Consider the following 27,328-nt stretch of genomic DNA (forward strand, 5'->3'; position numbering starts at 1 on the left):
AATCATGGTCTTGCTTGTGTTCCTCATCTAACTGAAATCTTTGAAAGTCAGTGGAAATACACTAAGATGGAGTCTCGTAGTACCATACTGTTTTCTGAAAAATGTTTTAATGTAGTAACTGTCAAAGCAGTTAATCTGTGTATATCTATGTCCTTGCTCTGACCAAGGCCAGAACAAATTGGTTCAGTGAAACCTGTCAGTAAGCAACTATGGAATCTCTTTGTCCTAAGGAAGTTTCTCACTTTGTCTGTACATTAGCGTTTGGTATGTCTGAACAGGGAGGGCTTCTCTGTCCCTACTTTTCTTCTTCCTAATGTAGCTAAAGGATGCTCATCAGGTACCCTAAGGTCTGTCTGTTGTAACTGCTGCTCAGAAGAGATTGGGGTTTTAACCGTTTTAAGTCGCAGGAACCGAACTCTAAATTTCACTTCGGCAAAGGGGGAGATTGGAGGCAGGAGACATCCTGTCATGCCAGCCAACCTGGAATGAACCACTTGCAATTTAACTTCTTGCCAGCCTTGTGCCTGTGAGCTGCAACTGATTGTGCAGCTTCTCCTTGGCAGTTCTTCTAATCTAAAATAATTCTCTTTTTTTTAGCTGAAACAAAGATCTGCTTCAAATACTACCATGGCGTGAGTGGGGCACTACGAGCCACAACTCCGAGTGTCACAGTGAAAAACAATGCAGCTCCCGTAAGTTATGCCAACCTTTTATTTTTTTCCATGTATGTTCCCTGCTGTCACTGTGCTATTTCTTAGTTTCCCTGCCTGCTTTGTGTACTTCTGTATGACAATTGAATATAATATTTGCTCTTCAGTGCACTGTGGTACAGAGAAATGGGTAGTCTTTCAGTTAAGATGTGGGTTTGTACACCAACGGAATATAGATTCAGCTCTCAATCTGTCACAGGTAACTTCTCTGATTTGGGGCAAGTCCCATGTCCTAGCTGTATCCCATACTGTAAAGTTATCTTCTCTCTACTGGGTGTTGTGAGGCTTGGGTGATAGCTTTAGAGAATTTGGGATCCTTGGATTGTAAATACAGCAATTGTCCAGAAGAGGAATAAGATTTTCCTATTTTAAGGTGCTTTTTTCAAAATCAAGGTGTGAGCAATTTCATGGCAGTGCCTCTGAGTTCCAGGAACAGCTATGCTGTGACACACTCTCATCAGTGGTAAGAAGTGGGCATTCAGGCCCGATCTATCAAAGTACTGAAGATCATTTTTGACAGATTGAGGTTTCCTTGAGAGCAATTTTGATTTGCTAGAGCTTAGCAAAGCTCTGTGGCTCAAATGGCTCTAAAAAGCTATGTATCTTGCCTGGTTTTGGAAAATTTGATCACCCTGAGGGTGAACCATTTTTTAGAAGCCTGCAGAGAGACTTGCTGACCCACAGAGCTTGTCTGGCCTTGCTGACAGAGTTCCACTGCCTGCCAGGCTTGTCTTGGCAGAGATCTGCATGAGCTGAGGAGTTTTAGTCCAACCAGCATTAGAAAAGGACTAGCTCAGATGTTGTTTAGTCTGGAAGATGAGTTCAGGAAAGAACTGTCTTACCTGTGGGTGTATGTAGGTTTCAGTGCACATCACTGAAGCTTACTTTTTTAAACTTTGGGATTTTTTTGTTTGGTTTGTGGGTTTTGGGGGTGGGGTGAGGGCGGGCCATGGATTGTTTGGGGTGTTTGTTTGGGGGGGGTTGTTGTGGTGTTTTGGTGGTTTGTTTGTTTGTTGGGTTGGGGTTTTTTTTTTCGAATGGTCCCAAGTTAATATTTCTACAAAGGCTGAGGAGCCTCCCATGCTGTGTGCTGGCTATGTCTGATTGCACCAGGGCCAGGAGGGATTAGTTTTTTCACCCTTGACCCACGTAAAGACTTTTGGTGGTTTCTCTTTGCCTTCTTTTGATGCACACAGTAGCTGCAAACTGGATGCTGGGTAGGGGCTGATGGTGTGTCTTTTAGGAATAAAAGGCATTTATGTCTTGATGTGTCTGACATGCTCCCAGTAAAGTCATTCATCAGTTTCAGAGCCTGGAGAGTTTCCTTCAGCTGTCATCAGAGGAACAATATGATGGGGCCTTCGATATCTTCATTGTGCGGGGTGCTGAAAAGTTCTTTTTAGCCTGTATTGAGTGGTGTCTTGTTGACTCAGGACTTGCTGTTCATTTCCTGGTTATCATCAATTTGGGGGGACAATCTATGTCAGTGATTTAGTCCCAGTCTTCTCTGAAAGGTAAGCCAGCCAACCAAGACAATAAATACAAGTAGGCTGAGAGATTAGAATAATTTTTTTGCATGATTCACATCCACGTCTTAGACATGAGTTTGAACCAACTAAGCAAATTTTCCAGGTCTGGTATGGAAGGGTTACTCTTCATTATTAAGTATCAGCAATATGTTTTAAGTTAATAGAAGAATGTCTGAGGACCTGCGCCTTTGTAATATGCAACTGTGTAATCTCTCCAGGTTCTTCAGTTGAGGCCCTTATATATATGGGGAAATAAAGCAGCCATTCGCTTTCAGCTGAGCAGGACCTGTGTTAAAAAGAAAATCCTCTTCATGCAGTACTCATGGTCTTTGTAGAGATGAGATGAGAACCACCTATTATGACCTTCAGCTGAGTATACTGTAAATTACTGAAAAATAAAATATGATTAAAAGTGGTATCAGATAACAGTTTTCCATTTGAGGGCCAAACTAGTGTCCTTGGAAGTAGCATTCTCTTCACATCGTCTTCTAATTTTTCCTGCCTTTCTGGGTTGCAGAATAGCCTGTGTGGTTTTTGCCAGTTTTCCTTTGCAGACCAGAGAGGCCAGCAGTGTTGTGGGTGCAGCATCAGTTTCTCTGTTGTTTTCTCTTCATTGTTTTGTTGCATGACATAAATACTTGGTGCATTGTAAGGCAAATACTAAGTGAAGACAACAAAAGCAAAGGAATGGCAACAAAGGTTATGCAATATGAACCTGGATGGAACCTCCTGTATGGGTGCAAGAGGAAAAGAAGTGCTACAGATTTGAAAAATTTAGAGAAAAATATTGGGCTGATTCTTGCCTGTGTGAAGGCTTTCAGCTAAGTATGATCCTCCAAACTCCAGTCCCAGCTGAAATCATCAGATGGCTTTCTCCATCTAGCTCTCTGCAGTACATGTCCAACCTTTGTTACTGAAGTATTTGAACATTTCACAGCATCCTGCACCATTGGCAGGTGGTGTTACTCCCACTGCACAGATGGGGAAGGGGATAACAAGGGATTTGCCCAGCCCTAGCCTTTTCTTACTTCTTGTGTGCCTCTGCACTGGCTGCTGGGGCACAGGTAATGTCATGCAAAGTGCAGACATTACCCTTAGAAGTGCAAACACACATAGGCACTCACCTTTTGACTGTGATTTCACTAATTTCACTAATGGTGAATTCCAGACTTTTTTTTTTTTTTTGAGTGGAAGGAGAGAGGGAGAAAGTATTCAAGAAATCACAAAATAAACAGCTGTATCTATTTTAAAATGTATTTTTTCTAAATAATGGCGTGGAACAATGATCAGAAAATTCTTGTTCAAAAGAAGCAGCAAATATTCTGGTTTGTACTTTGCTCATCCATCATCATCCAGAGAGTAAATGCACAGCTTTCCTTATCTGTGTTGCCGGGTTTCTCCCCATCCCTTTGCAGTGGCTCCACAGTGAAGTGTACTAGGAGGGCAGCCCTATCTCTTTTTTTCCTGTGTCTTGAATCATAATCTGAGGACAACTGAACAGGGTAGCAGTAGCTTGTTTTATTTTCCTCTGTTCCTCTGTGTGATCAGTTAAGGGCAGTGACAGTCTAGTGCCATGCCTATAGCTCATCTGATGTCCCTGAGAACTCTTACCCTGGTGAGACTTGACACACAGGGCCCTTTGTGATTGAATTGGATGCATCAAATTCCTCAGCTGTTTTCATTGCTCCAGTGATTCAGAGCACTGCCCCAGCATCCCAGGCATGGCGTTTCTCACAGTACCAGTGAAAGCTGTGGTCCTCTGACTGCTGTGGCCTGGGTGCAGAGAGGGGCTCTGCTCAGAGGGAACCTTCTTCAAACCCTGGGGCAGGTTCTTGCACATCCTTTCTGCTGGAAGAGGGAATCCTGTGGTCTGTGCTTGGAAATCTACCCTCTTTTGCAGTCAGTAGGAGTTTTAGCAGCGGCTGTGGGACCTTAGCGTGTTAGAAATAATAGCTTTGCAAGGAGAAAATCTCAATAGGGATCCTGCTGTGGGTATAGGGGCTGAAGTTTTTTGAAAAGCTGGTTGCCTTGAACGAAAGGGAGTTTTGCCATTGTAGTGACGGCATCACAGATTCACCCTGAAGCTTAGGCTGTCAGTAGGGGGACAGAGGGAACGAGGCTTTGTGTATTTGACACAAGCAAACCTTTTCATTTGGCACAGCTTGGGAAAAAGATCCAGAGCAGGTGTCCTTTGAGAGGCAACGTTTGAGGACAGGTGACCTTCTGGGGACAGTGTTTTCACTGCTAGCAGAGACTCATCTGCAGCTGATGCCAGAGCCACCCAAGCGGATTCTGTCTGAGCCTCCGGGTGCGTGGTACCTCCCGCAGCGGGGGCAGCAGCTGGCATATTGGCTGTTCTGTGCATGTCCCATCCTGTCTGTCAATGAGACCTGCAGACACTGATAACCAGCAGTATCCTAACACCATGATTTAAAAAAACAACAACGACAACAACAAAAACCCTTCATTGTCTGACTGTGGTTTGCTGCAATTGAAAAGGAAAAAGAAGCTGGAAGTAGTCATGCTGAGAGCTGTAAGCGGTTGCCAATCTTGTTCATGCACTGCTAAGACCATCTTTAACTGGCAGTTAAAAGGAATCCTGCTTCCAAAGGGGAAAAAAAGTTGCTGTGTTAGTTGGATGTCTTTGGTGCTTTAGGCTGAGTAGCATCTCACATTTCTTGTATTATGAATGTTCTGCTCCATTTGAGTTTATCTCCTTACACTGTAACCCAGTTATTAGAGCTGCCTCTCCTGCTGATTAGGATACCCTGCAGTTCGTTTGTCGGTAAAAAGTCCTGTCACATTTTATCACCTGTGAATTGTCAAGCTTGAATATCTGGGAATGAAGGGCTGTGCACTTTGGCCAATTCATATATGGCAGGAGCATAAACGTGAATTTGGGATAGTGGATAGGCCTGGGGGTAATGGCAGAAAAATAGATCGCCTGCAGTTCTGGAAAAAAGGAGCATCCTGGCTGGCTTCTTTTTTTCTGGACTAGTCACATCCTGAAAGCAGTGTTGCTTATGCACAGTAGTTTATACTACTAAAGCATAAGCATTATTATGGTATGGATGAGCAGACAGTTTTCTCAGTAGAAAAGAACATTTTTCTAACATCTGGAACATGCCTCTATTTGTTACTCTTCATTTATTCATAATGTTGTCACCACTAATTCATCATCAGACATAGTTGTAGAAAAACAATACAAGTTACAGCAATTAATTCTAGCAATAGAAAAGTGTTACCTTGCTAGTGTGAAAATTATTTAACCTGAACGGGGCTCATTTGCAGTAAAATAAAGGTGACATGAGAACAGCATACAGAATGAAAAAGAAGAACCTTTTCCCCTAAGAGTTTATAGCCTAAAAAGATAAATTGGATACATCACAATTAAAAGGCAGTAAGTGGAGAATCAATGCTTTAGCCTCAGGACAAATGTCTTCACTAAATTAGGACCATTCACTCTCTCTGTATTAGATGCAAAGAACCATGGCTGATCAAACCTCTGGAGCTTTCGTGCCACAGTTCCTGTCTCATAGATCATGATGGCACTCATCAAATATGCTTAGCATCGTGGGGAAAGCTATGTAAATTGGAGCTAATTATTGAAAGAGACCTTCTCTGTGTTGTGTTTGTGTGGAAATGCTGCCTCAGCTGTGTTTCCCACAGCAGGAATTACTGCTTGATAAGCTGCTGCCATTTGGTGGTGACTGATCATTCCCAAGGACTTCCTGCTGTAAATATTTGCATTACGTGCTGTCACGTCAGAGCGTGGGCTGCTGAGGAGTATTTGATAATGAAGCATTCTGCCTCATTTCCATGTATGTGCTGCAAGCCAGGATTTTTTGAGTGTGGGCACGTACAGGCAGCTGTATCTCTCGTTCTCTCCAAAAGATGGATTTAAAAATCTGAGCTCTGTGTTCTTTTTCACTTTGTGTCTTATTCTATGATAGGTGAGGCTTGAAACTGTTTCTGGGGCATTGCTATTTAATAAATCTAACAGTTTGATTCTGAGAATGTAAGTATAATTATACTTCAAGAAACAGCATAAAGAGGGAGCAGGAACTTCTAGGAGTTCCTGCACTGTTCAGCAATTGAGGTTAAAAAAAAAAGTTCATGGAAGACACTATATCAGGCTGCTGCAATTAATCATGGTAATGAATGCAAGCCGGGTAGATCTTTAACAAGTGTAAGTGGTGTACCTTGAAAGGCTCAGCATTTCCAGGGAGGGAAGAAGCACTTCTCTGGAAACTAGTGTGCTTTGGTGACTGGGTATTTGTCAGGACTGAGCAAGACAATCCCCTTTCCTTATCATGAGAGGAAAAGTAGTCAGAGCTCCCCCAACTTGCAGCTGCCTTCTAATGCAAGGTAAGAAGTAGCATTGTAGTACCACCTATATTCAACCCATCCCTGTATACGTCTTCTCCTATTTTGATTACCTGTGAAGGAGATGGAGTCATTCAGGAATGAAAAAGTTAAGGCAAAATGAGCAGGGGAAACGACTGGAAATACTCACTCAGCTGGAAGCAAGCATAGACTCCAGCAGTCAAATACAAAGTGCTCTCTGCCAGGGTACAGTCCTTTTCCAATGTAAAAGAGCATCTAACAGAAAATATATATGCTAAGAAACAATTGCTGAAAGAGAGTGGATTCCACTGATTAACCATTCGAGGTGAATAATTCTGAAGAAAGTAGCTGATCCATAAACTGCAGGAGGAAGTTGATCCATGTAGGCTTCTGATCAGTTGGAAATATCTGCCTATTTTTGGTTTTCTCCTGATGTGGTGTTTCTTTCACAATAGCAGCAATGCTGTCCACATCCCACCTGCCTTATATGCTCATACGCTGCTACTGGTGTGGGCTAACATCGTGAAGTGATATAGCATGAGAATTAAGTCTTTGAATTTAAAGAAACTATCACATTGACTGGGGAGTTGCTTCATCATTCTAATGTAAAGTTCTGCATGTCATTGGTTTTCTGTAAGCATGCAAGGAGCAATTTGGTCACTTGTGCACAAAAGAACATTATGGTGTCTGGAGTTAAGAAGGTGTAATAGCTCACAGTAAGCTCATTAGAGGTAGCAGAAAGAAATGTAGTAGTACCTCTTAGTAGGGAATTGGCAAAGATTTTACTATGTGCATAGGAAACATTAGCACTTTCATGTTACAACATCCTGTGTGCACTCATTGTACACTTGTTTTGAAATGTTCTAGAGAGGTGAAGTTAAAAAAGAGAGCAAGGAAAGGATTACGAGTAATACAGAAAGGTTTTCATTAATACTCTGTTGTTTTCAACACTTTATATTGTAGTATTGCCTAAAGCCTTATGGGCTCCAGGGCAGTAGGTGCTGAATGGATACGCTAGCCATTACACGAGCTACAGCTAACACACATTCAGAGGGAAGGGTTTCCTGGCAGAATTTGACCCCCCTAGCTACAAAATACAAGGGAAAGATTTCTAATGTGAGAACAACCCTCAGCACATTTGTTACAGCTGAAAAATGTCATTAATTCATTTTTTCACTTCCGTTTTGCTTCATTATAAAACCATGGTAGTGTTTTACAGCCTGATTTGGTGATACTCGGTTATGTTCAAGCATACTTACTCACATGAGCAGCCTCCTAATAGTTGCACAGTTGAGCCCTTAGTTCAGTGTAATTACATTTTTGGTTATGCTTTTCTATATCCTAATTAACACTGATTCAACGAATTTGAAGGTTAATGACATGTCCAAATTATTTCTTATTGCCACCTTAGTAACATGGGTGCTTTTTCAGTATCCAGATACATAAAGACTATTGTATTTACACCGCAATTATCCTGTCATGTAGCGAGCACTCCATTTATATGAATTAGTGGAGTCGGAAAGCATAACCAGGGTGTAATTGGTCTCTGACTGCAGTGTAACTATAGTCACTGTGTTATAAATAATAACCTTTTCCTTCCTTTTATTTCCTCTACTCAAATTTGAAATCAGGATGGTTGGCAAGAGATTTTCTTTGAATATTAAGAAAACTTACTTGCACTGAAGGGCTCTTCTGAGTGCACTTCAGTAATGCTGGCTTTTACAGTCCTGATTCAGTAAAGATGCGGAGCATGTGCTGAAACCCCACTGCCTTTACTGGAAATGTTTAAGGATTTTCTTCCAAATTGGCAGAATCTTTCAAAATGGTATAGAACTAGCTAGTTAGTCACTTCAAGCAGCATTTTCATTATGACAAATTTCAGATACGTCAACAGCTAAAGTGACAAATGATCCACTTCTGTTCCCTATCTTGATACTGACTTTTCAGCTCGGTGTGGTTCATACTCCTATCACCACCCGTTCATAGATTTACACCACTTATGAGAGGTAAGTGCTCAGAATTTATTATCAAACAAGCACAAATTGAGCAGGGGAGGCACAAACAATTTTCTTTGTGAAGATCAGCATTGATTTCCTGAGCAATAGCCTGTAACTCTCAACATACTGATATGTTCTTTTTTATTGTTCCAAGCCAGGAGGAATGTCTCTGCTTTCAGCACACAGCTGTTTGCATATTGAAATATTACTTAATTTTACAGTCTTCATAATTTCCTGAACTGTCTGTATGAAAGACAGAGGTGTAGTGTATATTGGATCGCCATAATGAAAGTTTAAATACAAGCACCTAAGATAAAGCTTGGTGCCAAAACCCAGAACGGATTGGAAAAGGCTTCTAATGCAAGAAATGAGCCCAAAATACTCTTCAGTGCTTTTTCTGCACTAAATCACCTGCATATTTCACATGCATCTTCAAGGACTGCACATCTAGGAGAGACAGGAAAAGAGCCACCTGTGTGGTGTGAGTGCGATGCAGGGCAGTGGGTCAGCACGGCTCAGCATAGCACTTCTTTTGAATGTGGTACTTGTCACTGAGGAGGGTGTTCAGCACGCTGGCCATGCCGCTTTGAAACGATCAACACACAGTGCTGTGTCAAACAGTGAGTCTGCACGTATGGCTGATGCATTGAAAGCCAGTCCCTTTTGCATCCTGTGGTGAATCCAGGTAATATACTAGAGCATGAAAGAACTAGTCCTATATATCAAATGTATCCCTGGCAGAGTACCAGACACTCAAAGCAGAGAAAGGCTGTGTGCCTCTACAGGCAGGGTGGCTGGGGCACGTGTCCTGTTCAGTGCACTGGAGAGTGGAATGTGAGTGATCTGAAGTGGAAGATGCAGAGGTCCTGAACCGTCTTTAGTCCTCTTTTACCAGGGCAGGCATGCTTAAGCACCTGGTAGCTTCACACATAATGTACTGCTGTAGGCATAGCTGCAATGGATTTAAACAGGGAAGAGATGACATAAGAAAAAGCTGGCATCTGTTAAATTATTAAGCAAAATAATTGTTTAAGTGTTCATCCATCAGACTTTTTCCTATTGTGCTAGCCCGAATGTGCAGTTGTGCAGTCAGAAAAGCAGAGCAGAAACAGAACAAAAAGCAGGGTTAAGGCCACCATTTCTACATGTCCCATTAAAATGTTGTCAACTTCTTGCCCTCTCATGGACTCTAATTAAGCAGTGCTAATTGTGGAGCTGCTGAGCCATCCCTAGGTATCACTGGCTGCAGCCTACTCTTCACTTTGCAGATCAGTTGCACCAATTTTGGGCTTCTCCATATTGCCCTAGTTTCTTTGCACGTGTTTCAAAGAAAACACTTGGGTCAAATTTAACCTTACTGGGCATCTGATCCTGTATGAACTCCTAAATGCAGATTTAGAGTGGCTTAATTAGCAGACTTGCAGTGCAGCACAGAGTTGAAGTGAAGAAATAAAGGGCATGACAGATGGGAACTGGAGTGATTTTATTTCAGCAACACCAAGAAGATCATTACACAAGCCATTTATTTGTTAATGGGTTCAATACATGTCTGGTATTTCCCAGCCACTTGCTTTCTGAATGTCTCTTGTTATGGTCACATAATAGCTATACTAATAGTCTGCACATCATATTACTCCCTTCTGTAGTTTAGTAAATTATGGAAAGATCAGCGACTGTTCAGCACACTGCACTAGTATAATCATCTACGCTTTGGCCTTTTACATTCTTAGCATGCTCCCTCCTGCATCTGGTCAGATTCATGAAAAAACAGAGAAGTTCTTGAAATTATACAGTGGGTCTGAGGGCAGATATTTTAGTTTTGTTGAAGGAAGGATTTAGACCTATGGGAGTGCACTTCAGAGGTGAAGGTGATAGACTTCTGAATGCAGCACCTCCTGCTTCCTCCCTTCTAGGAGTTAGCTGCTGCAATAGGGCATGAATCTGATTGTGAGTCGACACCAGATAAATTACTAGAGGTAGTTTAGGCTACTTGACACACCTTCCCAGCATGTATCAGTTCAGAAGTTACAAAAAGATTTGCTTTGATATTGCTTTACAAAATAGATTATTTCTGCCCTTTCCCCCTGCATTTATCAGTTTGATCTGTTGTTGTCAATTTTGTACACATTGACCTAAGTCTCACTGGGTGCTCTAGAGGCCTGCTAATGGATTAAAAAAGAGAACGTTGTGTTCTAGCCATTCTTTGTGTGTGTTTGACTATTATTTAGTGAAAGCACTGTTTATACTTGGCACAATCTTGATTTTAAAAAAATATGGTTTTCAATCAGGAAAAGAAGGAACAGGAATGCTGCCAGGGTGAATCCTCTTCAGTATCCAGCTAGTCCAACAACCAGGACCACAGAAGCTACAAGAATCCTGCAGTGCATGGGCATGAAATCCTGTAGGTCAAAATGTGTATGTGTGCAGTACTGCCTGATGAGGTATAAAGAGGAAGGGGCCAGGGTTTGGGTTTCTGTGCTCCTTTATGTTTCTCGGACTGCTTGCCCACATCGTGACTTTACTGGCCTTAACATTTTCACCAGCTGCACTTTCTCAGTGTGCCCTGCATAGGCTGTTGGAAAAACTTGTGTCCCTGTTGCAGGTGAGGTGCTTGATGACTGAAAGTCATTGCAGCAGGGAAATAATTTGGGGTTTATCAGTTGTATGCTTTCTGTGTCCACACAGTAACAAATTTTTCCCTTTAATTGCAAAAAAAAAAAATCCTTGCTTTCCCCAATTTTGAATTTACTATTGTTCAATTTTGTTGTCATCTTCCATGTTCCAGGATTAGTGAAGATGGAGAGAAGAAGCTCTTGATCTGCCATCTGAGTACCAGTTAGCCTTGCTTATAGCTTCACTATGTTTCCTTTTACTCAAGTTCTTCTAAGGTGCTTTAAAAGCATGGCTATCAGCTGATGCATGATTCTGATCTGCATCTTCTCTTGCACTATTTTTAATATAAAATAAGATTCTTCTTGAAGGCATAAGCAAGCGTTTTCATGACCTCCAATACCCTCTGGTACTTATGAGTTGAGGAAGTTCTTTGTGTGTTTATGTAAAAATATGGGAAGAGAGAAGAAATTCTGGTTGTGGATGACAACCACATGGTTTTGTGTAGAATTGCAACTGAGGTGGAAGACTTTTGAAGCAGGAATGGTGTTAATTAACTAAGAGATCGGAATCAGTTGGGATGAGATGTACCAATTGCTGTATCTGTTGAACTCCATGACCCAGGAAGTAATTTCCAGTCCAGTGTTTGTGGGAGGTCATTGCATTTTCATCAAGATAAGAAACCTGTGTTCTGGTGGTCATTAAAATCATGCTGACACTTTTTCAAGACTAGCTGAGTTAATGCATGAATTCTAACTATTCAGATTCTAATTTGGGTAATTATGATCCCTCTTTAGTACCTGCAATTTCAAGTGAGGTTAGCTTTTTTCATGTCTTGTCCGGCTTTGTTATATAGCATTGCTGTTGGACATCTTTATGTTTCACCTCAGATGTGGGTGGCAATGTGTTACCTCTCAAGTATATACTGATTAATGTTTTCTGAAAAGGTTAGAATTTCAAATGAAAGTTGTTGTCATAGTCTTTAATCTGCTATTAATTCCTATTAGCTGATGAGACAAAGCATAGTATTTATGAGTAAGTATTAGCCATGCTGAAGAGTGCTGTGGCCAGGTTTCTGACTGACCTATCCATCGGGAAAATTAGCATACTAAGCCATGGTCATTGGATTAGAATAAAGAAGAAATTACTCATGTTGAGGAAGGAATGCAAATATTAGCTAAGAGACAACTGTTTGTGTGGATAAGCCTTCTAAAGAAGTTGAACAAATTTTAAAAGGTGTACAGGGAAAAACATTAACTCACTGCTTATTCAAAGCAATGGACAAAATCCCAAATGACTCTTTAAGAGCTTACAATGAACAAGGCAAAATAAGCAGATGGAGCTGGGGCAGTGTAGGAACTTGTTTTGTAAAACTCTTGCAGTAGCTCTGTGATGATATGAAAATAGGACATCAGGAAAACTTAGTGAATACAGTGGAATTACCAGCTTATGGGTTTGTTTTTAAAATATCGGTGATGTTTGTAAGAAGACATTAAGTGACTTCTAAAAGAAGGTTAGGATGTGTTTTAGGTTTGTGTGGTGGGGTTTTGGTAGCAGGGGAAGGGCCTCAGGGCTGGCTCCTGTGAGAAGCTGCTGGAAGATTCCCTGGCTCCAAGTCGGACCCACCTCTGGCCAAGGCCGAGCCTGTCAGCGACAGTGGTAGCACCTCTGGGAGAACAGATTTAAGAAGGCGAAACCTGCAGTGGAGAGGGGGGTGGGATAACACCTATGCAGACACCAAGGTCAGTGAAGAAAGAGGAGGAGGAGGTGCGCCGGAGGAGGGGATGCCCCTGCAGCCTGTGGTGAGACGGCAGGCTGTGCCCCTGCAGCCCATGGAGGCGAGCAGGGGAGCAGATGCCCACCTGCAGCCCGGGGAGGACCCCACACCGGAGCAGGGGGATGCCCCAGAAGATGGCTGTGACTCCATGGGAAAGCCCGCGCTGGAGCAGTCTGTGACTGAAGGACTGCAGCCCACAGAAAGGACCCACACTGGAGCAGTTCATGAAGGACTGCAGCCTGTGGGAAGGACCCAAGCAGGACAAGTTCATGAAGGACTGTCTGCCATGGGAGGGACCCCATGGTGGAGCAGGGGACGGGTGAGGAGTCCTCCCCCTGAGGAGGAAGGAGCGGCAGAGACAAGGTGTGGGGAGCTGACCCCAACCCCCATTCCCCGTTCCCCTGCGCTGCTGGTGGGGAGGAGGTGGAGAAAAGCGGGAGTGGAGTTGAGCCAGGAAAGGAGGGAGGGCTGGGGAAAAGGTGTTTTAAGATTTGGTTTTACTTTGCTTTATCCTGTTTTGATTTGATTTGTAGTAAATTAAATTGATTTTGCTTTTTCCCCAAGTTGAGTCTGTTTTTTGCCTGTGACCATAAGTGGTGAGTGATCCCTCCCTGTCCTTGTCTCAACCCATGAGCATTTCTTTATATTTTCTCCTCCCCATCCCACCGGGGCCGGGGGGAAGGAGTGAGCGAGCGGCTTTGTGGTGATTTGTTAGCAGTTGGGCTTAAACCATGACAGGATGTCAGAAGCTCGTCTTACTTCTTGATGGTGGTGTTTTGTGTAACAGTATCTGCTGCTGGGTCTATCCCAGACATGCTGCCAAGTGAAAAGGAAGATTAATCTGCAGGGAGAGATGCTTAAAAAGGTGTGGCTACAGTTTTTAAGTCTATTGGTGTAGATCATGGTAATCTGAAAGTCAGATCCGCTGAAGTAATAGAGATCTTCCTGCCTATTCAGTGAGTCTTTCTCTCAAAGCCCAGGTAAACTATTGCACAATATATAGGCTAGACTCAATTTACTTGTCATTTATGTTGTGTTTCTTTGCCTGTCCATTTAAAATTACTTGTTTTGCTATAAGACATGATGCTTTGGATAGCTGCTTTGGAGTATAATGCAGATAACTTATAAGAGTTGAGTAAAATCTGGTTTTTATTTCAGAAAAGAACATGGAGACTTGTCTGGGGTCTCTAGGGACTCTTGATGAGCTGATCAAGCTGTCCTGTGCCCTGTGTTGCAGTCAGTACTGTAGCCTGCAGGTTTACAGATGTGAGGGAAATGTTTAGGACACACAGATGAGAAATGAACTGAATATATCAGTGGTGAATTTGCTGTGCAAATGCAAAGTATAATTTTACAAAGCTTCGATGCGTAGTTGAGAACACTGAGAAATTACTGGGTAGATGTACAAATTGTAAAGTCCCTGGACCACCCACAAATCGAACACAAGTTTTATTGGAATCACATATTCCTAAGGTAAACAGTGCTGCATTCCCTGTGGCCAGCTGGAAAGCTGACACAGTGGGAGGAAAACAGGGAAATAGGTACAAGTCCTCTTCTCCTGTCCACACATCTGTATCACTTGTATCTGAATACAAGCCACGGTGTGAACTTAAACTGGGGGGGGGGGGGGAATTGCATCACTCAGCATCTCTCTCAGCATCTGTCATGGTTTAACCCCAGCCAGCAACTAAGCACCACACAGCCACTCACTCGCTTCCCCCCCACCCAGTGGCATGTGGGAGGGAATCGGAAAAAAATAGTAAAACCCGTGGGTTGAGATAAGAACAATTTAATAGAGCAGAGAAGAAGAAACTAATAATGATAATAGTAACGCTAATAAAATGAAAGTAGTAAGAATAGGATTGGAATATGCAAGTGATGCACAGTGCAATTGCTCACCACCTGCCGACTGACACCCAGTTAGTCCCCAAGTGGTTATCCCCCCACTCCCACTCCCCCCAGTTTGTATACTGGACATGACGTCACATGGTATGGAATACCCCGTTGGCCAGTTTGGGTCAACTGCCCTGGCTGTGTCCCCTCCTAACTTCTTGTGCCCCTCCAGACTTCTTGCTGGCTGGGCGTGAGAAGCTGAAAAATCCTTGACTTCAGCGTAAACACTACTTAGCAACAACTGAAAACATCACTGTGTTATCAACATTCTTCTCATACCTAGTTCAAAAACATAGCACTGTACCAGCTACTAGGAAGACAACTGTATCCCAGCTGAAACCAGGACAGCATCTTTCAGCAAATTTCAGCAGCTAGCATCCCCTAACACGGCTGTTTCAAGCACTGGGAGGATTTCTTTACCTCAGAGCAGCAGCCAGACAAACAGCCAGACATACAGAAGGAAGGAAAAAGGTCATAAAACCTGCCAAAGCTAGATCTGGAGCCTGCACTGAACCTCTCTGTGTGCAATTCTGCAATGAAGTTTCATCTCTACTGGAGCTGATAGATGTCGTCGACTTTAGTCCTGATTGGATTTTCAGTAACGAAGGATTTCCAGCACCCAGTGTAAAGGGAAAAATAACTTACTTTTCTTGAAATATCTTCCTTTTGTTTCCTTGTCTGCTTTACTTAGTCCTGGTAAGAAGGGGGAGGTGGTAGGAAGATTTGGGGAGAGAACAACATTATTGTAATTTCACAATACTTTATAAAAGTAATCAGTACTTAAAATGTATCCTGAAATAACCCATACCCTCAGATAACCTATATAAAATCAGCAGACATGACTGTAGCGTTCGCTACATATCAAGATGCCACACTTAGATCACTGGTTGGCCCGGACCAGAGAAAGAGACAGATAACACACACAGTGTGAGCGCCAACTTCCACCTTTTATTGCGCAGTTAATTCCTTTTATACTAACAAGGGGAGGCGGGATTACAGGTACATCACAAGGCTGTGACTAACTCTCTAACTTTCCATGACATCGCGAGATCTTCCGAACGCCGAACCCTACACACGACTGCGGAGATGACTCTGAGGTGAACTTGCACACATTTATAACTTGTGGATTTGTAGGTAATTTTGAATGTTTGTGGCATAACTCACAGGTTATTTCAGTGGAAATACCCTAAGTGGGTGAAAGAGCAGGTGGTGACTGAAAGCTAAAAAGCTTTTCAGCAACCCAGCACACATCAGTGCCTGCAGGTATCTGCCCTTCAAGTGTAGTGTGCATGTGTGTGCTTGTGTGTGAAAGTCTGTTTGTACATGCCCACAAGCCCTGTCATAATCATGTCATTCCTTCCACCTAGCTGCTCTTTTTTTTTTTTTGCTTCTCATGTTTTCTACTATTACTTTTCAGTTATGTATTTCCCATTTTTTCTGCTGATGATTCAGCTTTTAGGTTTATGTTGTATCTGAATCTCAAGTATAGCTTGGATTGCCTGTACTTAACTTTTCACAAAACCCAGGTGATCCAAAAATATACCTGTAATGTTATATCAGCAAAAGGTTATGATCAGAGACAGCTAAAAAAAGAAAGCAGCATAACAATTTACATTCATCAAGAGACAGACTTAATGCTTCACAGTGATGTTCTAGGTTTACATTTCCTGGTTTCTAAGAGCTCGACAGGATAATCGTGTTCCCTTAATGTAGTTTAGCTGATGGAATACAGTTATATTGCATATTTTTCTAAATCATTTTTGCTATAATTATTACTTCTATGAAAGATTAAGTACGAAAGATGTTCAAGTGGGAAAATCAATGTAGGTCAGCATGTTATATATCAGCAGATGTGTGTAAGAATATTTCTTTAATAGAATTTTGAACCCTTTGTTCGTTTTTAATCCTTGAATCTCTTGAGAAGCACTTCCATTAAATATCTGGGGTTTTTTCCCAGCTAGCTAGCTGAGTTCTCAGACAAGCACATTTCCATCCATACTGAAAGCATGCAGCCCCTCCCCACTCAGTATCTCCAGTTTAAAAGCAGGCTTAAATTCTTAGATATGTAAAGTCTGATGGAGAGCAAGTAAATTGTTCTTACACAGTTCCTTTTTTAACTCAACGGGTCTGATTTTTATTTACAGTGAGGCCCCTTCTGCCCTTGTGGCAATGCAGTAGGACTTTATGCTGAACATAAGTATGAACCACATTAATTAGACTGTATGTTGATATTCTTAGCAAAGGACCACCAGCATCACTCATGCTACCTAACTAACCCTGGGCAATTGTTAAAGTTTAGTTCACAAAATGTATAATGAACTATATTTCAGGTACCAACACATTCATGACTTCTTGTCTAGCAGGCTATGACTGTGCAAGGACTGTGATTCCAGAGGTGAAGTGTTTGAGGGCAACCAATATCTGTTTCCATAGAGCTGATTCAGCCATATGGGAATAGTTAAGCCTAGTACTGGAAAAGTTTGGAGGTGCAACTAGTTGTCAGGAAACCCTGGTGTCCTAGTTTCAGCTGGGATAGAGTTAATTTTCTTCCTAGTAGCTGGTATGGTGCTATGTTTTGAGATAAGTATGAGAAGAATGTTGATAACACTGATGTTTTCAGTTATTGCTAAGTAGTGTTTAGACTAAAGTCAAGGATTTTTCACCTTCTGCCAGCCAGCAAGAAAGCTGGAGGGGCACAAGAATTTGGCACAGGACAGAGCCAGGGCACCTGACCCAAACTGGCCAACAGGGTATTCCATACCATGGGACATCCCATTTAGTATAGGAACTGGGAAGTGGGGGGGGAAATTGCCACTCGGGGACTAGCTGCGTGTCAATCAGCAGGTGGTGAGCAATTGCACTGCGCATCATTTGTACATTCCAATCCTTTCATTATTGCTCTTGTCATTTTATTAGTGTTATCATCATCATTATTATTAGTTTCTTCTTTTCTGTTCTATTAAACTGTTCTTATCTCAACCCGTGGGTTTTGCTTTTTTTTCCCGATTTTCTCCCCCATCCCACTGGGTGGGGGGGGAGGGGGGTGAGTGAGTGGCTGTGTGGGGCTTAGTTGCTGGCTGGGGTTAAACCACGACACATGGTTTTAATAACAGCCTATTTATTTCTCTCGTTTTTCCCAAAAGGATCTAACTTTGCAGCTGCCTCCCTACACTATGCAATAGCACCCTGTGAGTCTTCATGCTGTTTGGAGCTGCTACCACTGAGAGGACACTCAGGGTTTGCACATTTAATTTTCAGTTGTGCCTTTGGGGGTGAGGAACAGAGGGGTGTGATGGGTTAACCCTGGCTGGACACCAGGTGCCCACCAAAGCCGTTCTATCACTCCCCCTGCCTCAGCTGGACAGGGGAGAGAAAATATAACAAAGGGCTTGTGGGTCAAGATAAGGACAGGAGAGATCACTCACCAATTACTGTCATGGGCAAAACAGACTCAGCTTGGGGAAATTAACTCAATTTATTACTAATCAACCAGAGCAGGGTAATGAGAAATAAACCCAAATCTCAAAACACCTTCCCTCCACCCCTCCCTTCTTCCCAGGCACAACTTCACTCCTGGATTCTCTACCTACCTGCCCCCAGTGGTGCAGGGGGATGGGGAATGGGGGTTGGGGTCAGTTCATCATATGTTATTTCTGCTGCTTCATCCTCCTCAGGGGCAGGACTCATCACACTCTTCCCCTGCTCCAGCGTGGGGTCCCTCCCACGGGAGACAGTCCTTCATGAACTTCTCCAATGTGGGTCCTTCCCACGGGCTGCAGTTCTTCACAAACTGCTCCAGCATGGGTCCTTTCCATGGTGTGCAGTCCTTCAGGAGCACACTGCTCCAGCATGAGTCCCCCACAGGGTCACAAGTCCTGCCAGAAAACCTGCTCCATGGGCTCCTCTCTCCACAGATCCGCAGGTCCTGCCAGGAGCCTGCTCCAGCGCGGGGTTCCCACGGGGTCACAGCCTCCTTCGGGAACCCACCTGCTCCAGTGTGGGGTCCTCCACGGGCTGCAGGTGGAGATCTGCTCCACCGTGGACCTCCATGGGCTGCAGGGGGACAGCCTGCCTCACCATGGTCTTCACCACGGGCCACAGGGGATCTCTGCTCTGGCGCCTGGAGCATCTCCTCCCCCTCCTTCTGCACTGACCTGGGTGTCTGCAGAGTTGTTTCTCTTACATGCTCTCACTCCTCTCTCCGGCTGCCATTTCTGTCTGTCCCGCAACTCTTTTTTCCTTCTTAAAAATGTTATCCCAGAGGCGTTACCACTACCGCTGATTGGCTCGGCCTTGGCCGGCAGCGGGTCCGTCTTAGAGCGGCTGGTATGGGCTCTGTCGGACACACAGGGGAAGCTTCCAGTGGCTTCTCACAGAAGCCACCCCTGTAGCCCCCCCCGCTACCAAAACCTTGCCACACAAAGCCAATACAAGGGGGAAACTGCCAAGTGTGTCTCATGATGTCCTCATTTTCTACTGTGAGTGATGCATCATTGACGGGGGCAGCACAGGCTGCTTCAGTGTCCTGCAGTTCAGGGATATATAATGCTGCTGCAGCAGAAGAGGATAAAATATTAATGCCATGAAGTCAGTGGCCAAACTCTTACCACTTTCAGAGGGGTCAAAATTGACTTCCAGATTCAGCAGTCATCCTTTGTGTCTTACTGTAGACTGGCAGCACAGCCCCTGCCCCAAGATGAGAGGGGAAAAGTTGTGTCTCTTGTTCTTCTCTTTCCAACTGGTTAAGGGGGCATGGTCCAAGGAGGTGGCTTGCATCAGATCTGCTTCCATGTAGCCCAAAGTTTTGGACACTGACCAAGAAAGTTTTGTTTCTGCTACTGCAGGAAAGAGGAGAAGAGCAAAGTGAGAGCTGCTGCTGGAAGGGCAGCCTCATGGCAGAGCACCGGCCTCTGCTCACCATGGCTTCCAGCAATGGCAGCAGCAACAGCCCAGCTCTGCTCTCCTCTCCTTGCCCATCACCACTCATACAGCTGCAGACAAGTGAGTTTGGGAGCTGCCTGCGCAGGGAAGGAAGGAAGGAAGGGATGAGCTGTTTGCTTGGCAGAGGACAGGAATGTTCCTGGGGGGAATGAGGGGAAGATGTTTTCTGCAGAAGACACCTGCTTCCACATGTGAAGAGGGAGGGCTCTGGGAGGCAGGGGACACAGAGTTTGCTTGGGGATGGGAGCCACTTCTCTTCCGTATGAGTACTGGATGATGACGATGTGGGGGATGTGCGTAGTGTGGGGTATGAACCTCTGTGTTGACTTGTTCTGTTCCACAGAACGGCTTCCCAGAGTTGACTGAAGTGTTTGAGATTAATTCTGCACTGATTTCCATCAAAACTGACACATGCAACAGAAAACATCTCTTGTTGCTGATGAGATGTGATATGTTTATTAAGATCTACAAGAATTATATCATTATACACACTGTAGTTAATGATTTCTCTGCAGTGACAGCACTCCTGCACTTAGTTGACATCCCTTTCCCCTCCTGGCATATTTAATGACTTTGTCTTCATAGGTCTTTTGCATCCAATATGCAGCAGGCCAAATCCCTCACAAGGCTTTCTGTGATGATCAAATTGCTGTAGTGAATTCATCTGTTATTGGAGATCGGATTTTGTAAATGCTGCTTCCCTCTAGAAGTCTTTGCCATACCTCAAGTTTGCTGTAACACCCCACCAGTCATTTTCAGGATGAGTCTGGCCCCTGTTTTCTTCATCCTTCAGATGGGTCGTTGACATTACTTACGAGGAGTAGCAGAGATAGAGCTGGATTTGTTCAGTCTTAAGAGAAGTCTTAGGTGGGATGTTACTGATGCCTTGAACTACCTAGTGGGAGATGATAGGGAAGAAGGAGGCAGCCTGTTCTCACAGTGCATGATGAAATGACAGCAGGCCGTAGATAAAAGTTGCAACAAGGGACATTCTGATTAGACCTCAGGAATATTTTTTTTTCTTAAGACAGAAGTCAAACATTAGAACAGGTTGCCAAGAGAGCTTGTGGGATCTCCATCTTTGGAGATACTCGAAGCTGAACTGGACAGGGCCCTGAGTAGCCTGCTCTAAGTTGATCCCACTTTGAAGGGTCAGATGACTTCAGGAGATCTCTTCCAACATTGATTATTCTATGGCAGTTTGATTACAATCAGTATTCCTACAAGCCCACTTCACTGGAGAAGGCTGTTGACTTTTTAAAGCCCGCTGCTCTAGAAAGCAGCAACCTAAGAAAAACAAAACAATGAATGCTGTAGCTAGCAGTAGCCAAATAGGAAAACAAAGGCAATTTTTAAAAAGAAACATTTAAAAAAAACAACTACACAAACAAACCAACCAACCCCATGGGTTTATTGAGATACAATAAGCAGTTTCTGCTGGGTCTAATGGATCTCCCGAAAGATACAGAGGAGAAACACTGATTGTGAATGAGGCTGGATTAACTAAGTGATTGTAGATACTGTAAAAGGAGAAAATTCTTTTTCTTCTCAGCTTTACCCTTCCTATGCCATCATAACTAGAATAATGCTCTGTGGAGTGAAATGTTTTATTAGTAATTCAGCAACATCAAGGGACATTTGAAGTAGCAGAGATGTTTCTGTACTTTTTAAATCAGACTATAAATCCCTGCAGTCGCCTCATTTCTGCCTAAAGTAGAATCCAAGGGTGAAAGTAAAGGGTCTGTAACTCACTTCTAGAAATAATGGTATTCATAGTGAATTGATATTTGGGGCATTCATTCAGAAGAATGGGCATTGTTCACTGCCTTGCTGCTTCTTTTATGATGTGAAGGGTCATTGACTCGATTCCCTTGTCCAGATGCTTTGACAGCAAGACTAATGCATTGAGCCATTCTTGAAATACAGCTTAGCTGAAGGATATAGTTGTCTCTCTCATGTGTGAGCATTACTTGTCTAAGTACTTGTCCCAACCAAATTACATTAGAGGAGTGAGGAGTTTCTGAAGCTCTAATGAAGGCTGCCTGGAAGTAAAAACTGCCTTCTAATGCAGTTTCCTGCCTTCCAAAGACATCATGAATGTGTCAGAGTTTAGAGTATTTATTTCCACTATATATGCCCTACATTTTGATCACTCTCATTATTTTGTAGTGCAAAGAGAAAAGGTGTTAGCAGCAATGTTTTAGTTCTCCATACAAACAAAACATTTTCTTGAAAAGTTTGAATTTGGCATCTACAGGGGCAAATTTTATGCAGAACTACAGGATCCAAACAGCGCCTAATGGGCCTGTCTCCCCTGTTAATGGCAAACCTCCCAGTTATTTCAGTGGGTTGTAGGGTGTTGCTTAGCTGCTCCTGAGAGGATAATATTTACAAGCAGTTCTTGCTGTCTGAGTGCTTAAGTGCATTAATACTCAGTGTACAAACCTGTGAGGTTTACAGGTCCAATCCTGTCCTGCATTAGGCAGCTGCCTTATGTAAATCTGGTCATAAACCCAGATTTTCTTAGAGGTTGTTCGCTGGATGATGGTAACTCTGGGAAGCACAACGCTGTTTCGCAACTGCAAGGCGCCTTCTTCCCTGCTAACTCAAGCAGAGTTTGTTTTGCACATTGGGGCTGTAAACCACTATCATCCTTTGGACCGCTTTGAACTTGCTGAGAGACTTGTTAGCGCTCAAAGGGTCACCACCATCAAATAGCATGGAGCCTCAGAGCCAATGTGTGAGCAGTTGTTGAGATATGCTGCAGAAAGCAGTCCTCCCAGAAATTTGCTACACATAAAGAAAAAATGGCTGCTGCTTACATGTAGTCCAGCCATTGACGCAGAAGGCAACCCAAAGCCTATCTACATGCATGTGTGATTATGTTTAAGTATCTGAAAATCTAAGAGTTTATTTAAATGAAGTTTCAAAGTGTGAAGGAAGATCAGAATCTCTAATCAAAGCTTTTCCTCTGCTGCCAGAGGATAGCTGAAATTTATTAGGCAGAACTGTTGAAACAATTAAAAAGCTGAATCTAATAAAATTTTGGAAGAAAAAGATACTGGACTCTGGGGGACATACTGATTTGTTGCCTCAATCCTCAATTTTGTTTTAATTGGAAGTGGTTGCTCTTAACGTCCCTATTCTAGCTTCTGGTTATGCTGAAATAGCATTCTACCCACATAGGGTAGGTTGGGGAGTATAAAATATTTTCATGCCAACATGGAGACCTCATACACTTGGTATGTACTGTCATTGAATGTTCTCTTGTTGTAAGCTTGTTGATGCCTTCTAGGGGACTTTACGGATGATACTAAGCAGCAATTTTTTCTGGTGATTTAGCTTGGCTGCCAGGGTTTGTTATCTAGAATCTGCTGAAAGAATTCATAACATTTTCAATGGGAAGAAAATTATTTACTCACTTCCTTGCTACCTTTCTTAAGAGTTTCTAGGAGAGAAGTTTTTGGAATGAGAAACTTCTGTCTCCTGGGACTAAATGAAGTAATCAATAAACACTGCTGCAAGATGAGGCAAAAGGAGCTTTCTGCAGAAAGAGAGCAATCGCCATATGCCCGCAAAAGGCAAATTCTCCCCTTAATTAGGGAATGGCATTGAGAAGGTGGTGTGTTACAAGGCTAGAATGGCACTGACCGTGACACATGGGGAAGACTCTGCATGTGTGTGGTCACAGTCCTTCAGGGATGTGAGCCGGCTGCAGGGAGCCCAGCAGGGAGTTAGGCTACTGCTGGAGAAACTGGCTGCTGTTCGGAAGCACCTGATAGAAAAATACTATGGTGCCAGCACAGTGGCTTAACGAGCTAACAGGATAAGTGGAGTATATTGCATTCAAGAGCTGGATAATTCTGTTAACAGAGTGAGGGTTGTAGCTGAAGCACTGCCACTAATTAGGGCTAGATTTTCAAAGTGGTGCCTGGGATTATAGCCATAATTCTGTCAGTGACAGTCATGGAGCTCAGGTCTCCATTTGATCCTTTCACAGTTCGCCCCTTCCATCCCAGTGTGCCCTGTGTTTCCAAGGTGTGGAAGAAGTCAAGTGATGGAGAGAAAGGAAGCACTTAGTTTGTGTTTATTTAGTCAATTTTTTTCCAAAACTGTTTCTTTTTAAATTTAGCACTTGGGAGGAAATGGGAGTATTCACCCATTTGCAGATCTGCTGAGGAATTCCCTCTCTAAAGAGGATGGTAGAATATGAAGCGTGAACTTGGGATGATGTCTTATATTCTTTTACTGTGGAAAGACGCTTCACTGCTGAGCTGTGGAAAATGTAAACTTTTTTCCACTTGCTTAGAGAGTTGTCCTAATGTTAAGGGTTCAGTGAAATCAAGAGGGCAACAGTAAAAGCCAACAGAACTAGGTTAGGGGGGAATCATTTTTTGAGGAACTCTTCTTGACACCTGTGCCATGTGCACAAAGGTCTGTTCAAACAGTAGCTCCAAGCTGATTTAAACTGATACCAGCAAAGCTGTGCAGAGTGGAAACTGGTAGTCTGCCCCGGCGTTGTGCTGGGGAATTTTGGACCCATCTTACATCTCAGATGAACTAAGGGATACAAACAGATGGAGGGAGACGGGACAAAGCATCAGCGGCTTCTTTTGCTCCTGACCATTGAATTCACGCTATTAACCTTATTTACGTTGCTTTAAATCTGCAGGCAAGTTTAGTGCTCTTGAAAAGCAGAGAACAGAGAACTGGAGCTTGAAGCAAGCATAGTGCAGGTAGTTACCGGACAGCCTGTCTTTTCCCCCAGCTCTGCAACACCACATCTTTATGTCTGACACATCTACCAATAATTCTGTTTGCTGATGCACAATTTGGGACTGACTTGAGGCTATTTTTCACTTGTGATTTGGATCAAGCACAGGTAACAGCCTTCCCTTTTTGCAATGCTCTCGTCTACTGCTTTTCAATCTCAGAGCCGGTGTATACAAACAGAAAATACTTTGCTGCTTTACTTTCATAGTTTCTAGTTTTCTTTCATTGTAGACTTCCATCTTCCATGCAGGTTTGGATAGTACTGCTTGGAAGCATGAGCCCTTTTGATATGTTCTTAGATCTGCTTTTTTAAAGAGAAGGTCTTGTGAATAGATAGTATGGTCCAAGCTAGAGCTTTGCCAGTTTACAGTACCTGACTATTTAATCTGCATTAAATATTACTGTAGTTACAATCTGTGCTGTCAGTGTAAAATATTCTAGGTTTTAATTAGCACCTTTTAAAATTGGAACTTGATTGGATTGAGCATTAGGTCATGTCCATGATGTTCACCATATAAAGTCAATAAATACAAACAGGTAATGCAGCAGTATTTTTAATATCACTGCAGTTTCCTCTGTTTTAAATGTAAGAAATATTGGCCTGTGTGAGATAATTTATATCAATTAGGAGCATTAAATGTTACCATTCTTTTGCAGCAGAAGCTACTGATACAGAAGTGCTTTGGCTGTCAGTGAAGAGTAAGATTTCTTAAACCAGGTGGTTCTTCTACTTGTGGGAAAAGAAAATTTGCTTAGCTTTGTTGAACCTCTTTGTGTGGTTGCAGGGGCCAAAAATGCCCTTCTGGAGAGGAAAGTGTGTTACAGAACATTAAGACTAAGGCTTAACAGTATTTTTCTGTGCTGTGTGTGGGAAAAGGAGTAAGTGCTTGTATTTGTCAGCTGTGCATGTCTAGTTGTGGTAGAAGCATGTAATAAAATCCTATTAATCCTGTTTTGTATCAGCAGGACTTTTAAAATAATTAAGTTGCACAATATACAAACACGCTAAAAGGGACTTAGTGGTGCAAAGCATGCTTTACCAGCATGCTGCACTAGTACTGGTGACTGTGGTGCCCAAAAGCTGATTTTCTAGTACAGCACCAGGCAAACACAGTTACAGCTTCTCCCAGACCTGCATTCACCCTGTATGTGTCTCCAAAAGTATTTGCCTCATCATAAGCTAGAGGTACAGGGAGGCTGAACCGGGGCACCCAAGGTGTGACCTGTAAGCCACTTTAATTTCAGGAGCAAGAGTGCTGTCCTTGTTACTCTTCCATGTATCTAGGTAGTCTGGTGAAGCGTAAGGTATTTTAGGAGACATTTTTAATTAGCCGTTAGAGTCTCTGTTTCTTAGCTTCTGCTTAGACAAATTTTTAGTGTTGCACTTGGAATTTTGTCTCAGCAAGAGCTGATGGACTGTAGTACTCTGGGATTTCTCAAGATTTTTTTTTTCTTTTTTTTTCATAACACGTACCATGGCTAAAGAGGGAGGGAGTCTCAAGGGCTCCATTTGCTAGTGTGAAGCCTGCCTCCTTTCTTATTCAGGGTCACATAACTTCCCTCCAGCATTTGCAAGAACTACTCACAAGGAAAAGTGATACTAGGACAAGACTGTATTATGTTTAGCTTTCAGTCATCTCCTTCTGTCTTTTTTCTCTCTGCTGAAAAAGTAAAAAGTGCTACCAAACGTGGATCTTTTCCTGAGCTCAGCAAGTCCCGAGAGGCTTGGATCTGGCCTCAAGTACCTCCCCATGTTTCACAGATAGCCATCACAGGCTCTGGTGGTTGCCTTTTGCCATGCTTCAGAGGTTGGGAAACTCTGTAGCAGACCAGAAGATTTTACAGTGTGTGTTTACTGGAGAATATTTTAAAGGAAGTACTGATATTTCTCCAAGTGCTTGAGTGCATGCACTCCCATCAGTGGCAACGACACCAGCTCCGATTACAAGCAAGGAAAGTGAAAGCAGGTTTGAATCTGGTTCAGGAAGCCTTCAGTTTTCTGAGAGATTCAGCTAGGCTTGAAATTGCAGCTCACATCCCATCTCTTTGTGTCTAGATATGACAGAATTATGTAATAAAACTATATTCATCCTGTTTTGTATCAGCAAGACTTGTAAAATAATTAGGCTGGGCTGCACAATTTGCAAACATGACATTATAAACTAAAAATATTAAACTAATTCAGACTGAATTCTCACTTCAAGGGCATAAAAGAGCACCAAAGTTATTGAGGGAAAATCACATTTGTTCCTTCCCATACCAAGGACTTCAAGTCCATAGGATGTCAAGTGACAAGATGAATGTTGTCCTCCTGTCAACTAACTATGTTTTAAGTGGCAGTTGAGAAGATAGAGGGGTTTTTACCTCCCGATGACTAAATTCAAGGTTTACTTACAGTGACAAAACTCCCAATGTAGTTACATTGTCTGGATCAGTCTGGATTTCTTTCATGATAAATAGCAAGCAGGAAGAGTACAACCCATGCATTTCTCCATCCCAGGCCTCAAGACACTATGAATCCCAGTTGGTGTGGTGGCTGGCGAGCATTGGTGACCACGTGCCCTCCTTTGCTCTGCCCTGCATCAAGTGTTCTTAGCCTTGTCCTCACTACTGGGGACAGCTTGGTATTGTATTAGAAAATGGTGAATCTGAACTGCAGCAAATAGCGTTTTTTATTTCCAGAAGATCAGACTTAATGTCAGGAGACTTTTCTCCCTTCCTTCCCTGCTGTTCCTTCTGACTCCTTGAAAT

The 27,328-nt window shown here is 42.9% G+C and overlaps 1 protein-coding gene across 1 annotated transcript in view; it reads left to right on the plus strand.

The window, feature by feature from the left end:
* Positions 1-27,328, plus strand: part of HECW1 (HECT, C2 and WW domain containing E3 ubiquitin protein ligase 1) — a 271,938-nt gene that overhangs the window by 137,901 nt on the left and 106,709 nt on the right. Inside the window, exon 4 of the mRNA XM_075054515.1 lies at positions 598-692. Within this exon, the coding sequence (XP_074910616.1) occupies positions 598-692 (95 nt within the window). The remainder of the gene's footprint in view (positions 1-597; positions 693-27,328) is intronic.

This window comes from Buteo buteo, chromosome 2 (genome assembly GCF_964188355.1).
Source record: "Buteo buteo chromosome 2, bButBut1.hap1.1, whole genome shotgun sequence".
NCBI lineage: Eukaryota > Metazoa > Chordata > Aves > Accipitriformes > Accipitridae > Buteo > Buteo buteo.